This window comes from Notothenia coriiceps, unplaced genomic scaffold, assembly GCF_000735185.1.
Source record: "Notothenia coriiceps isolate Sejong01 unplaced genomic scaffold, NC01 NC01_scaffold00034877, whole genome shotgun sequence".
Taxonomy (NCBI): domain Eukaryota; kingdom Metazoa; phylum Chordata; class Actinopteri; order Perciformes; family Nototheniidae; genus Notothenia; species Notothenia coriiceps.
In genome coordinates, this window is record NW_011367578.1 from 1 (window position 1) to 15,632 (window position 15,632).

At 43.0% G+C, this 15,632-nt stretch overlaps 1 protein-coding gene across 1 annotated transcript in view; it reads left to right on the forward strand.

Moving 5' to 3' along the window:
- The first annotated feature begins 3,970 nt into the window (after nucleotides 1-3,970).
- Nucleotides 3,971-15,632, forward strand: part of LOC104962476 (fibroblast growth factor receptor 2-like) — a 51,070-nt gene continuing 39,408 nt past the window's right edge. Inside the window, 4 exon segments of the mRNA XM_010790912.1 lie at nucleotides 3,971-4,596; nucleotides 6,544-6,800; nucleotides 13,505-13,762; nucleotides 14,033-14,107. Coding sequence (XP_010789214.1) covers nucleotides 6,620-6,800; nucleotides 13,505-13,762; nucleotides 14,033-14,107 — 514 coding nt within the window. The 5' untranslated portion in view covers nucleotides 3,971-4,596; nucleotides 6,544-6,619.

Genomic DNA, 15,632 nt, shown 5'->3' on the forward strand with positions numbered 1-15,632 from the left:
TCAGCTATGTGGAAAATGACGGTGTCGTTTTGGATGTAATCCAATACATATCTATTCATGTGGATTATTTCTATTTTATTTTTTCTTTAGAGTGTGGAAAGATTTAAAACTGTGATGTGTGACATCTATGGAATACCAAAGGTGCCAGAATTAATTAAATAAATACTCTACAATTATTATGAAATAGTATTTCATAATCGTCAGAAGCATAGATTTAGTCCCTAATTTTGCTCTCAAAGTGCACCAGATTGATACATTTAACTTCAACATTATTAACATCAGCGGGAGCATGCCCCCGGACCCCCCTAGAGGAGGCTAGGTTCACCACCTGCCCACATCCCCCGTCAAATTGTCCCACCCACATTGAGGATGCTTCCTACGCCCATGCCTGATACACAGTTTGGGGAATATTTCTGTGTTTTGCCCCCACGGGCAGGGGCATGGGGTTTAACAGGTTTTAAAGTATCCCATGTGTTAGTTAATTTTTATATATTTTCCTTTAGAATGGAAGGAAATTAGTATTCAAATTTTGATTTAATTGTTGGTCCCCCCCAATGTTGACTTCATGAATACAGCCTTGATGTGTGCAAAATGTAATAGCAACTAATTCATTAGTTGTTAAGAAATGTTGTTCTGGAAAATGGTGGTTGGCATACTGACCAACAGACATAATCATTCATAGCACTATGGCCTCAAATACAATCAGCACAGCCCCTAGTAGACCCTCCCCCACACACACAACAACACAGACTATAACACCCCTTGCTGTTAAATACCAACCAACTATGTGCAATATATATATATATATATATATATATCCCGTTAAAAACTATGCAATATATACCTGGCTGCTAAATCCTAAGAACTGTTACAGGATGTCTATTTTGTAAATTGTGTAACTTTTATTTATTTAAATTATATTTTATACTGTATTTTAACTTTTTTTTGTTTTACTTGAATACTTTTTAATGCATGTAACATAGGTAACATATGTAACATTAAAATGTCTGTGGCTCTTTTTCTGTTGTAACAATGTAAATGTCCCCTCTGTGGGACTAATAAAGATATTCTGATTCTGATTCTGAAATGTAGATATCACAGGCACTAGGTGAAATAATATAACTGAACTTATGAGGCTCATAACATAAGGAGTGGTTTAAGATATTCTATTGACATGTGAAAACACTCTTCTTCTTCGGAAAATTCTCTTCACACTTTAAAGGCCAAAGCAGCATCTCCAAGAGGAGATTTTGCTGCAAGAGTTTGTTTTCAGTCCAACATTACTATGCCATGACAACAAATATGTTTTATTGTTTTAAAGAGAAGGCCTTGGATTGTTCTTGCTCTTTTCTGTCAACCTGTATCCTTGTCCAAAATGCAACTCAAAAACAACTATTTGAATTCAGGATGCACAACTACTTCTCTCTCCAGGATTTTTCATTTTAGAGTTTCTTGCTGGTTGCATAATCTGCTACTGGAAGTAGAGAAGTCCATACAATAAATCCATTCTCAGTGTTTTTGAAAATGTCCACATCTTATTTTATTAATTTCATTATTTAGCATGATTGGCTTCCAAGCGTACTGCAGATGAACATGAACTTGGCACTTACATCCAAGTAACAATAAGCAATACACATTTTGGAGTGTAGGGGGACTTTAATGTGCACCAATTAGCCCGCCCTCGGACAAAGGGAGCTAACAGGTCGTTGTTGATTAGCTCTCTTTAACGGCATCTTGGATTTGCATAGCAGCAGGAGGCAGGCTAATGACTGGAGAGTGGCTCGGCCTTAACATCACTCACAGAAATAAGAGGTGTTCCCCCCATTAACACAGTTATTGGAGAACCTCTCCAATAAACTACCCTCCTGAAGATTTCCATCAACAATGACAGGGGATCAATATGTTCATTAGATGTGGATTGCAAGCTATTAGCTTGTCACTTTCTGCTCCTCTCACTCTGTTTCCTTATTCCAAACACTGTGGCTGTTGGCGCAGGAGGGATTAAGGAAGAAAGAGGAGTGAAGAAAAGATGGGAGATGAAGAGGGACATTGACAAGTTGACGGATACCACAGTGGTGGGGCATTGAGTCCATCCAGTCCTCTGTCAAAGGCCCATGAGACTCTGCTTGATGAGGTTTCTTTCAAATGTGGGATGCCAGAGCAGCGGAAAATAAATTGGGCGATTGTAAATAGACTTATGTGGTAGGAGGAAAGTGACACACAGAGAAGGAGAAACAGCAGGAGGCATTTTGTTCCACTCTTGACAAATGAGTCAAACTCTCCTTCCTCACCTCTTTATTTCTGGCCAACCTGTCAGCTCCTCTGTTAACCGATGGCTTCACTGGTGGAGCCAGGGATGGGAGAGGAGAGAAAAACCGACGTAGAACGCTCCATTCACAGGCAAACCTTTGCCTCAGAGGGAAAAACGTGTTAGTGCCTCTTTTCAAATTGAATAGAAGAGTTATCCCTCCCTTGTTTAAAAAAAGAGGGTTTCGGCAGTGGAAGTGAGACACAAATAAAAAAGAAGTCTGGAGAGTAGAGTCTTCCAGCCTCCCCTGTGTCTCTTTCAGAGCACTTGAACGGCTGAACCAATGCAGGAGACAGCTTGAAGCAGTGGGGGACGAGCTGCAGGGGGGCCAGCCTTCAGTCTCTCTGCGTAGCTGTGGACAGATCTGTAAATCTGTAGAAAAGTTATGAACTTCTGTTATTCCCAAATCTGGAACATTGCTTGTATCATCAAAGAACTCCCCTATTATTCTCTTTGACACGTACTTCCTTTTTGCTTTAATGTAACCTGCAGGACATTTAACTCTAGAATTAAACTGCATCAAACGGAAACACCAGTAAATTAAGCACATACATAGAGCTAGACTCATTTTAAATACAAAAATGAAGACTGTGTTGTGCATTTCCATTTAGCCAAACCCACACGGCAATACATTTGAGATAAGATCATAATTTGCGTCCCTGGATATGCGGGGATGCATTTCCATTGGTATATGCTGCCATAAGAAATATGTTTAACACACCATGTTGTTGTAAAAGTAAGTGGAAGATGACATTATACAAAAGTAGTTATAGTGTCCTTGAGAAAGACACAACCCTGACAATTGAGTTAACTTGTCTGAGGGTGACTGTATTTCTGAATGCCCTCCCTCATGCAGCATCTCAGTGGTGGAAAGTAACAAAACTACTTTGCCTTATAACAATTTTGAGTATTTCCATTTATTGCCACTTCAATACATTTCAAAAGAAAGTATTGCACTGCACTACATTTATGAGTTACTTATTAGATGGCAGATAAAGTATTACACTTAAAAACATTGGTTATTCACAAGATGTTACATTTTATTATTATATCACCCAAAAGCTGTTTGTGTGTCTATGCATGGGTTGTTATCTCTATTTTAACATGCAAAAACATTGTCTCTCTTTTCTAAGGGTCTCACTTTGAAATAACAAAAGATGCATACCTTTTTTTCCAATGAGTGCAAGAGACTCTCATTTCTAATTTTTGAAATGTGTATTTATTTTTGTAATAATGATGTATACAATCATGCTTTTTTGTTGGGCAGTTTGCTTTATAATGTTTAATATTTAGACACTGCATGATGTCATGCTCTCAGCTAAGTCTTAAAGTTCATTTAGCTGATTATTCTTAAGTTCTTTTACATTCATTTTCTTGAATTGAATAATGTGTGGTTGTACTTGAGAAAATGATTGATCACTTCTTCCAACACTGCAGCATCTCCAAACTTTGTGCGTCTATCCACAGTATGTGTGTGTGTGTGTGTATCCTCCTGCAGATGTCCTGTCCCGGCCACAGAGGGGCGTAGTTACACGGGCTGACAGCAGGAGTGCAGCGGCTCTGAGGCCGGCAGCGCTGCAGTTTAATGGGCGGAGGAAGGCAGGGCCCAAAGGCACTGCGGCCAGGAAGCAGCTCGAATTACACTGGGGGTGCTTGGGGGGGAATGACACCCACTGAAGTGAAGGAGGAGGGCAGTGTGTGGAGACGTAAGGAGGAGAAAAAACCCTAGTAAACCTGACAAAGCGTCTGAGAAACAGTGCGAGGACTGACGGCGGAAGGAGAGAAAGAGACGCAAAGACGCTCATTTCACCAGGGGAACGCACACTGATGGATTTTATGACATTTTGCATCGGACAACTACCTTGTCGTACCTTTTAAAACCCCGTTCCACCTCCGTAGTAGCTGCAAACTTTCTTTTTAGTTGACAAGTGCGCTGCTCGGGAACACTGGGCATGTTCTGCCCTCTGGAAGAAACTTGGTGACGGGGAGGAAAGTTTCTGGAGGAGCGGTATGGTTTTCCGAGCTGTTTACCAAGGATAACGCGTGTGAACTCGGATTTCTTTACATGGCATTGGACTATGCTGCCAGTCGGGGTTGGAATATATCCTCTGATCTGAGTAGATACCGGCTGTTTGTGGAATAGTAAGCTGAAAAAGGCAGCGCCTCGCAGATTTTTTTTGGTGCATTGTGGAGTTGGAGACATTCCTCCCTCCGGATTCAGCTCATGCTCTCTCCTCCCTTATCTGTGCATGCCAAAACAGAGATCTCCTCGATTTTATTCCTCCATGGTAAGTATTTTCTGTTTACGTGTGAAGCTTCCTCACTATCTCTTCTGTCAAGATATCGGCTGTCATGACAAATAGGCTTGTAGAAATGCCTGTGGCTACTATGTTTCCATTTGCTGCTGCACGACAAAATACAACTTCGCTTTTGTTGAATTTAAAGATTTTTCTCACCATTAATTCCCTTATGATACTTTATTTAGTGTGCACACATCTACCCAAAGTTTATTTGAGATAAATTCACATGCAACAAAAATATTACAATGTGCATTGTTTATGTATTTAAAATGAAATCAGTGACCCTTGTTTATTTTAGAAACGAGGCACTTTAGGCACCTTGCATCATCACTTTAGGGCCCATTAACAAGTGTCCTGGTTATTTATTACTTTGCTTGATTTTTCTACATTGTATTTATGGTGCCAATTATCCCGTGACCGCAGTTGTTTTTCACTGCTTGGTGCCGGAGCCCTAAATCACTGAACAGCTCCAAATGAGCACCCATTGTAGAGAAAGCCAACTGATTTGAATTTCAATAGGAATTCAATCAGTGCCAAGAAATGTCATTCAAAGCCCGGTTTAAATGAAAGCTGTGGTCATGTATGGAGCCTTCATGTGCCCAAAATGTCATGTCGTCAGCAACGTGCTTCTTTTTTCTTTTAATGAGAAGCACATTATATCAACTTTTTTAATTAGTTTATGTGTTTCTTATCTTTCTATGTATTTATTATTTTACCACCCATTTTGCTGTGTGGCTATATTTGAAAGCTGCAGAATCATCCAGTACTTTTGTTATTGTGCTCTTCTAGAGGCTTTTAAAATATGTATGGGTAAATCTGATTTCTATTCATCTTGCTAAAGTTCCCAAAGAGCTCGATTGTTGCACTGATTGATTTACAATTCATTAATAATGCATACGCCTAAGCTGTAACTATGCAGAATTCATTACAAAATCAAACCGCTGCATACCTCTAATAATGCTAAATGGTTGGATACATTCATGGGTTCACCGTGACATGATTTGCGCAGGAGTCCGTGTCACGCTTGTGCTCCCTGAGGTGTGAATGAAAGACAAATCAGGTTTTCAGATTGTCTCAAAAAGTCAAACTACATGTGTCCTTGCGGTAAAAACCGATCGATACGTCCAGCTGGAGCAGAAGGAGCGCAGGGAAGCGTGACTTCTCCAAACCTCCAGAGACACTTCAGCACGGTGGAACCGCAGATGTCTGGCTAAACAGATTGCTGTGTGTGTCTGTGTACAATACTGCAATATTGCATTTCAATTAAAGCCATACTGGTTTCATAATCAAGTCAAGCAAATGCAATAAGAGCCTCTTACGAATACAATTAACACGAGGGCAGCGGCGCGGGCAACAGGTTTGGTGCATCTGTTGCGCACGGGAATAAACGGCGTCCAGCTAAATGAACCATTGGCTATGCTGTCCATTTTGTGCCAGGATATTTTCAAATCATATTTCCTTGCCTCATCCGTTAAGAAGATCATGTATTATTCGGAGGGAAGAAAAAATAAGCAGTTTGGTTAAATAAGGAGAAAAACCATCAGATTTGTGGTAAATCACATATTGATACAGTTAAAAAAAAGTCTGATCCTTGATTTATATTGCAAAGTATTGTGAGTCAGTGGGACTGCAAATACTAACACTTGCAGAGCTCTTTATTTGCTTCTCTAAAACACATTTAAATGCATATAATTATACATGTGAAGCGGAGATATATGCAGGTAGGTCATGTGTTGACTGCTGGTGCCTCATTGCTCTGGTATGTCTGACTGTGGCATGGCTTGTTTGACAGCATTTTGAAGCACTCTATGTTGCTTTCTGTGGCTTAATTTTTCTGTGTCACTTTGTCAACAATAGTTGGAAAAATAGTACTAAACAAGATCTTAGAAACCCTTGCAATGTTATGTTTAACACATTTTCTGTTTCCCCTCTCAGCCCAGGTGATTGGGTGAATTTCCGCTGAGTGACAGGCCGACCCTGCAGCAGTTGATGGTTGGGCGGACTCCCTCAGATGGGATCAGTGTCCAGGGGGAGGTGGAGAAGGGGAGTATGGGGAGCACTTGCCCCCACTAACGGGATGGCCTCGTGGGCCTGGCTGCTGGCCGCTGTCCTGCTGTCCCTGCTGACCGTCAGCGTGGCCCGGCCGCCCCTAACCGCAACCAAGGAAGAAGAGGCCACTCTGGAACCTGAAGGTAGGCAGCGAGGGGGGGGATGGGAACAAAACAGAAAAGGAGAGTGTGGGAGGTGGAGGAGGGGGGAAACATTTGTTTGGGTTGTTTTTAGAGAGCATGGTGTAAGTCTGTCAAGTTTGTTTTCCCCCTTGAAACCTGACTTCAGAGTTTTGAGATATCCTGAGAAATTCCTTCCTTTATTTAATTTAAACATCAATGCTAAAAAAAATCCACGATTAGCGTCAAGCTAAATGAGTGGTATTTGGATTTCTACAGTTTCATCCATTTAAAGTAACAAAACAACATATTTCCACTGTCACTTAAACATTTACAGTTAGTATGGGACATTTCTGGCAGAGAAAAGGTTTTCTTGGGCCATTCTTCCCCCTTCAAACTTCACCAAAAGTCTCAAGTACAAAGAGAAAAGTATTTCTGTAAGATTTTGCGGGAAATTACAAATAAATAAACCAAAGGAAAAAACAACTAACCCCAGCATGGCAAGCCTGTTGTTTTCCTCAGCGTGAGGTGTGTGATTCACACGTTTTTGTTTGATTTCTGTTGCTGATGTCTATGCTAGTTCAGGGTGTGCATGAGTGTTAAAGGCAGGTTTGTGACCCTGCGTGGGAGGACAAGGGAGAGCTGTGAAGGAGGGTGGGGAGTGTTTATGCTGGCATTTCTCTCATGCCCTGCTGGCCTGGAACGAAGCAAAAAGAGCAAGGGAAAGGGAGAAATTAGTAGAGGTCTTTGGTATGTTTCTCTGAGTTTGTGCAAAGTTTGTGTAATATTTGGAAGTCTTTTTTGGTATAACCTTTTGAAAACCCGTTTTGTGAGAGCGTTTTCTTTCTCTTTTGAACCTTCTCTATTTTTCTTGTCCAGTCTGGTCAGAGACTAGCTAATTAGAGTTGTTGTGATGGATGGTAACTTACATTCCAAAGCCTTTTGTTCCCGGACTTTAATCAGCATGCTAATTGTAAGTTGGGCCAACAACAGAGCATCACTTTTCTTAAGCTACATCCCCCCTATCTCTCTCTCTCTCACACACACACATACACTCTGTGCCTCGCCTTACCCTTTGCCCTAGAGGTCAGGTACTGTCCTACTTACCTTGATGATAGGCCGCAGAGGCTCCGGCTGGTGTTTTGTTGTTCTGTCGCAGACTGTTTGGCTCCGAGCCGGCTGATTCAGAGCCCCACATGGCCTGGACGTTACGCTACATGGCCACATAGAGGACAGAGAAAGTTAGAGAGTTATACAATCCTCCAGGAAAGGTCTAAGAGGATTTGTGCATATTTGACTTCTCCTTTAGGTGGAGAGATTACAGAGCGCTGGGTTGCGGTGAAATCATGTGACTGGAGATTAAGTGGCTAGACCTGGGGGTCACATGATGAGGGATCAACGGGGCACAGAGAACCTGGCCTGCTTATCTGATCCTGAGTCAGTTTCTCGGTTGCACATGGCAAACATAGATTTATTTTAACCGCAGCTGTGGTTGAATCAATGCGTCACCGGTTATCCTGCGGTCTCCTTCCTGGTGCTGGTGTCACCTGTAGGGAGACAGATTGGCTGTCCAGCCTCTTCCCTTTTTGCCCTGCAGCATGGGTCAAACCGCTGCATGTGTGTGGGAGCAGCAATTGCTTCAGATTCATCAGATCGCATATCAATGTTGTCTCTTTAGAGCCCACGCCTGCTCCCCTGGTGGCCCTGCATGTTTGTTGACCTGTGGCTGCTGTAAGAGTAGAAGTCGAGCGAGCGCTGGTTAAGATCTCCACAACAGACCTATTGTTGTCCCTCTAGTCACTCCAGTGTGTTTACCTTGTCCAGGCACTCTGTGATTACAATACTCTGACTGAGCTGAATAACAATGTTACCAAACACAGCAGGTGTGTCTCTTTACCATTGGTATTCTCTGCCCTCCGGTCTGTTCTGGCCCTCTCTTTGCATATAAAGCGGAATAAATGTGGCACATTGGAATAAAAATCTTTGTGAGTGCGGCAGACAAAAGTCTGGCTTTACTTTCGTACTCTCCCTGCCAAACACTTCAAAAGATAGTGCTTTAATAAATAAAGGCTACATTATGTTTCAAGGATGAGTCTCTAAAGCTCAAACAGAAGCAACAAAAGGGTGGATGTTAGTCAGTAAAGTTTTCTTAATGTTTTTTTGGCACAGTAGGAACGTCTCTTCTCTATTTATTTGCTGCATGATTTATACTCTTAAGCAAGTTTGAAGTCAGCTGCGTTTAACACTACAGCAATTGCCTTTATTGCATTAAAAGCCATAATAATTATAGACTGCTAATTAAGATAATAGTTTTCTGGAGACTGTTATTAGTTGTATGGGAAGATGGGAATGTGAGGCTTATTATCTGTAACACTGTGCTATCTACATAGTAGTAGTGCGGTAGTCAAATAATAAAAGAGTCAGCTGGCCGGTTAATGACACAGTGTGTGTGTGTGTGTGTGTGTGTGTGTGTGTGTGTGTGTGTGTGTGTGTGTGTGTGTGTGTGTGTGTGTGTGTGTGTGTGTGTGTGTGTGTGTGTGTCCGTGTGTGTGACTGTGGCAATGGCAATGGCAATGGTAGTGAACTCTAAACAAACGCAGTGTTTTCCGCTGGTGTGACCAGGGGGGTAGGGGGAGTTGGGCTGAATATACGGCCTTCCCACAATGACTTTTATTAGCCTGCCGTTGGCCGCTGTTAATCTTGAAGGGTTGAGTGTGTTGGTGGTTGTGTGTGTGTTCTGTTATTTGCCTTGGCAGAAAATACCCTGTCACTCAACCGCTCCACCTCACACCTGTTTGATAAGAGGCTGGGAAGAGCTGCGATCTGTGCCAGCCTGTGTTTCCGGTCCCAGTGGAGGATAAGTGTGGAGAGGGTGCAGGATTATGGAGGAAAACACTGAAGAATATATATTTTTTAAACATCGATAAAGATACTAGGCTCTGATGCAAAATGGGGCCCTTATTGTGCCTTTAATGGTTCTTTACCCTATCTTGTAGTGTATTATATATGTTTTTGTGCATGTTAATGGTCTGCAAAGGCTCAATCACGAAGTTCCTCCTATTGACAAAGTGCAATTTTGAAACCAGAAATTGGAGCATAATAAGGCCCCTTTAAAAAGTAGGGATTTTAACCTGATAGTGTTTCACCTACTGAACTCTTTTTGGAGTACTTGTAGTGCTTAAGATGATCACTTCTGGATTTCTTTTGTGCAAGGCACTACACCTCCTGCCTGCTCACTCTTCTGGAAAAAAGTGCTACTTATAATGTAAATGTGTAAAGCTAAAACTCTTGTTAAACTTCTCCAATATGAGGATGTGCTGTTTTATATCATTGCAAACTGCACATCAGTTTGGACTGTTGCATTGAACTAAATGAGACATTTTCAGATGGTACCTTAAGTCTTGATAGGAAAAGATGATCGGAACATTTGTCCATAAAAAAACAGAAAACTTGTTCATCTCTAGAAGTCAGAGCAGAGAGAAGCTCTACTCTGAGGGTCAATCGAGGTTTGACCTAAGAAGATCTTTTCGAGATAAGGGGGTGACCCGTGGGTTAAAGCGGTCGGGTGGTGTTCAGGGAATGCCTTGATGAGGGGTGAAAGGCTGGGCTTAGCAGAAGGGCTGTTGCCATGGACGCCAGCAGGAGCCAGTTCATGGAGCTGCTCCTTTGTCATAATAAAAAAAGCTAAGGAGGGATTTGAATGTGAAAAGACACTGACATCAGAAAAGAGGGGAGAGACAAAAAAAGGGGAGAAAAGTCCTGGGATTTGACTACGTGCGGAGGATACAGAGGAAAAGAGGAAAAAGGGAGGGATAAGAAGGGCAGCAGAGATAATGTGATTTGGGTGTGTGTGTGTGTGTGTGTGTGTGTGTGTGTGTGTGATACGGGAGTCATTACATTAAGCCCACCTATCCCATTGTGCAGAGCACGACAGGGAGGAGATGGGAGAATAGATCTGCAGGCCAATGTTCTTTTCCTTCTAAGTAAATGTATAAGATCATATTCTTCAGTTGTAAACGTTGCCCTCCCAACATTCTTGCTTAGCTCTGATGGAAGGACAGAGAGATGAGAATGAGACGTTGGAGGGAATTGCTGCATTTTGCTGCAAAGACTAATTATGGTCAGCCAAAAAGGTGTGAACGAAAAGAGTGGACAGCCTGATTCTATCACACCTGACTTGTATTAGCTGTTGTGAAAAGAGAGATGGGTTCTGAAATGGAGCTGTGCTTCAGGAGAAGAGAGGCAAGATGATAGTGATGATGGAGGGAGGGGAGAGGAAAAAGCTGTTTGATAGAAATCGAGCTAAAGCGTGTGTGTGTGTGTGTGTGTGTGTGTGTGTGTGTGTGTGTGTGTGTGTGTGTGTGTGTGTGTGTGTGTGTGTGTGTGTGTGTGTGATACATGCATTTATTAGTGCTATTTTCCCAGAGCGTGTGCAAGGATTCTCAAGGTTTTTTAAGCATCACTCGCTGTGCCTTACAGGTTCCCATGAACAATCGGGCATGCTGGAGGTGTCAACAGGTCAGCAGGGTCAGCAGGGGGCTGGGGGGGGGTAGAAGAGGGTGGGAAGGGGCGACAGAGAGGGCAAAGCTGAAAGGAAGGTGAAGGAGGGAAGCAGCAACAACAACAATAGGAGGAGGAGGAGGAGGAGTTGATGGAGGGGGACAGATGGACACAGCAGTGATAAGAAAATGATGAAATGACACGTGCATGCTTTCTTAAATCAGACGCACCATTTGGAGAGATTCCTTCCTGTGTGCTTGTTTTACCTCCTTGTGTCTGTATCATCTTCTATGAAGCAGCCACCCTTTCTCTTAGATGTGCTGACAGACAGTACAGCCCCTTCGTGTGTGTGTTTCTGTATGTTCCTGGTTGCTACGTCAGCCCCTTTGTTTCCCGGTAGTTACGACATTTCTACATTTCTGAGATCCTAAATTAAACAGCATAAGGGAAGCCAGTAATAACGTTAAAGTAAAAGGCAGTGGCCCCCGGTGTGGAAAACCACATCGTAAAAAAAGGTAACGGAGACAGCTCCCCATCAATCAGCGCAGGAGCTCCACCTTTTATCAGACCACACACTCAGTCCTGGGTGGGGAGGGAGGGGTAATTATTTCCGGATCGAAGGAAAGAGGAAGAGAGAAAGAAAAAAAAAGACAATACAGGAATTGTACCTGTGTATGTCTACTTGCCCAGGGGGGACGTTTAGAGGCTCACGCACATGCCTCGACCGCTGGCGGAATGACTTTCCCTTCCTGTCGAGGCTGGAGTGTGTGTATACTTTACATTTAACACACACATAGGGCAGGGTAGGTGTGGAATGTTGTTGAAGAGTTGTATTGAGGTACAGGAAAGGCTGCGAGTGCCACCGCCTCTATAATTACACGTATCAGCCTTCAGTCAAACACTTCATATGCCTTCATCGCTGGATTTTCCATTGTTGCTACTTTCCCCTAGCTTTAAATCTTTTTAATCCCTCTTTTTCTCTTTCAGAAGAGAAAAACACAAACACGTAGTTCTTGGCATTTTTGTACTGCAGTAAAAAGAGCATGGAATTTCTTTATTTTCCACTGTGGATGGTTGCAAAGACTTTGGGAAGACCGAATGTTCACATTTCTGCATTAAAGTGTGTGTTTTAAAGTCTGCAACAGACTCAAGGTAACTGGTATCGGCTTCGGTATACATTTCCCCCTTTTGCTTAACATTCAGTCACAGTCGAGATTTAAAATCCCTCCTGATGTAGAAGTGCAGGCTCAGCTACAGACATTCAGAATTCCCTTTGATATATTGGACATTTACCTCGGCCTCTCCGTGAAGTTGTACAAGTCTGAGGACACGGTGTACACACATGCTCACAGGCGGACTTGGATTTTGTCCCAGAAGTGAAGGTTTTATGCACTTTGGAGTCGACAGGAGTTTCTTGCTCGCTGCCTTGGCGGATCCAGTGGTTGTAGATCCTCCATGGCCATGTTACGAAAGAGAAGGGAGAGATACAGATAGAAAACAGAGTGTCAGACTACAGCCAGGTCAAGGTTTTCTAAGCTTATGCGCAGAGTCAAAACCAAACTTATCGGCAAATTAGAGAGCGCCTCTCCTCCTTCCCCTTTTCTCCCTTCCCCTGCCTTACACTCGCTTCCGTCCCAGAGCTTTCTGGCTGCTTTCTCTTCTGACAGGCAGACATGGTGGAGTTTTATTACTTTTTTGCTGCAGAGATTTGCACTGCTTCTCGTCACACAGAGACACTGGCTGCTTGGCATCTCGGCTAAAAGGAATGGGTGGTGTTGGTGGTGGGTAGGGGGGGCTGACTGTCAACACAGTAATGTCCAATTCTCACCTGCTCGCAAAGCATCGATTGTTTTTCCTTCACTCTGCACACGCTACTTCAGCCGTAACTGCATGCTCTGAATCTATATACGCCAATCACACTGACTGCACACCTGATAACAGAACAGTGGTATTTTCTAATGGGTCCATTTGAAATGACTGACTGGGAGATTGTGGTAAAGACATGTTGGTTTTATGCTTTAAAAAAAGAAAATGGGCCTCCTCTTTTCTGTATTGCTCCTCCTGCATAAGTTGATTGAAGTGCATCCATTGGGGGTTATGTGGTGTTTTTGTTTCTTACACTATGGCTTGTTTCTTTCCTCTCCCACCTCTCTTTCCTCCTTTTTGTGCACCCTCTTCCTCCTCCAATCTATCCATCCTCCTCCTCCCCCCCTCCATTCGCTCTGCAGAGGCCTCGAACAAATACCAAATTTCTAAGCCCACGGTGTGCTCAGTGCACCCGGGGGACTTGCTGAAGCTGAGCTGCCCTCTGCCACAGACGGGGACCATCACCTGGACCAAAGATGGCAGCTCTCTGGGCATCAACAATCGCACGGTGATAGAGCAGGAGGTGCTGCAGATCCGTGACGCCACGGCCAAGGACTCGGGCCTGTACACCTGCACCAGCGTGGGCAAAGACACGGTCTGCTTCATAGTAAATGTCACAGGTGAGTCAGGGAGAAGCCAGGTCAGGATGGGACAGGGACTTTGGAGATTTAGAGTCGGACTGAGCTTGGATGAGTCCAGGAAGTGGCCATGGAGCAGGGATGAAGAGCGTGCATTTTGGTCTAGTGTTTGTGTGCAAATACAGCAGCATACAAACTGATTGACCAAACAAGATCCCAATTTGCGACTGCATGAAAATGTGTGCATGCGATACTATACGTGTGTGCATGCGGGTTGCGAAGGCTGGCAGTAACCGTGGTTACTCTGTGCAGATGCCATCTCGTCGGGGGATGATGAGGACGATACAGAGCGATCAGAGGACACTGGGGCGGACGGAGAGCAGTTAAGTAAGTATGGGAGAAACGCAAAAGAGGGATGAAAGAGTAAACAATGTGCTACCTTTCCCCACTAACTCCCATAGAGTAGGCGCACTTGAGCAAGGCACAAAAAGTGACAGAAGAAGCCAGTGCACTAATCTGGTCCTGTTTACTCTCTGTCTGTGAAATGTTGTTTATACCTTGAACTGAGCTGTCTTTGAGGACCTTCTCTCAGTAAAAATAGCAAATTCATAACCTTATTCTAGTGGAAATAACCACAGCTTACTTCATACAGTATTTTAGAAATTAGGGGCATACTTTAGGACAAATTAAAGCAGATAAGGTGCAGTTACACAATGTAAACTTTCCTGTGCGTACTTTATATGGTCAGCATGTTGTTTTCATGTATGATGATTCAGAATGCTACATTAAAGTACTGTTTGGATAAGACTTCAGTTAAACCAGCCGAAACGTATGATAAATTGGCTACTATTTGGAAACCTGTATTTTTCATGAAGAAATAGCAGACATTTGTGTTTTCTGCCTCTCAAATAGGAAAACTTCCTGCTTTACTGTGTTTCATATCATATTAAAGCAACTATCTTTGGGCGTTGGACCAACAAAACGATACATTTTATGATGCCTCCTAGGACTTTTAAACAGGAAATAACCCTTTTCACTATTTTGTTTTATTGACCACATAATTGCATAATCCATAGAGTGGTGCAGTGACGCGTCCTAAAACCCAGAAGTAAGCTGCGCATGGGATCGATAGATTTATGATTCGAAAATTAGAAAAGTAGGATATACATGTGGATATTATCCGGCTGAACAAAACGTGCATTTATCTAACAGGTTTGTTTTCAACAGACCTTTTTTCGAGCTATTTTCCAAAATCCTATGGAGAAATCCCATTGAGTTTTTGACAAGGGAAACCGAGCGCAGCTTACTTCAGGGTTTTAGGACGTGTCACTGCACCTTTCTATAAATCTATACAATTATTGGCAGATAAAAAAATATCGTTAGTTCCCGCCCTACTTCTGGAATGCTGATTGGGATAGTCAAACACTAACAAAGACTTAATCCCTTAGTGAAATAATCTATTAAACTCTGACAGTGTTTATTAGCACAGTTCAGATTCTGATTAAGGCAGAAGAGGAAGTGGATGGTCTCTATTCTTCTGCAGACAGCTGTTAGCAAAGCCGAAACTCCTGTCAGCTCTGCCTCGCACCCATATCTTCGCTATTCTATATCTCAGCATTCCTGTCTATGCTTAAACTCTGAGATTGTCAGAGTCCGCGTTGGATGGTGTGTGTGTGTCTCTCTAGGGAATACTGACATTCCTGACATTCCTCAGCTAGTGTCCCACAGGTAGTCTGGCCTCATGGAGCCAGTCAGTCAGCTGGGCTCATCCATTATGAAAGACAACCCATCTGGACTCAGTTACCCACCTGATGTGTGTGTGTGTGTGTGTGTGTGTGTGTGTGTGTGTGAGTGCCAGATTGTGAGCCCATGAATTTTTGAATGACTTGGTTGATTGTAAATCACATTCTAA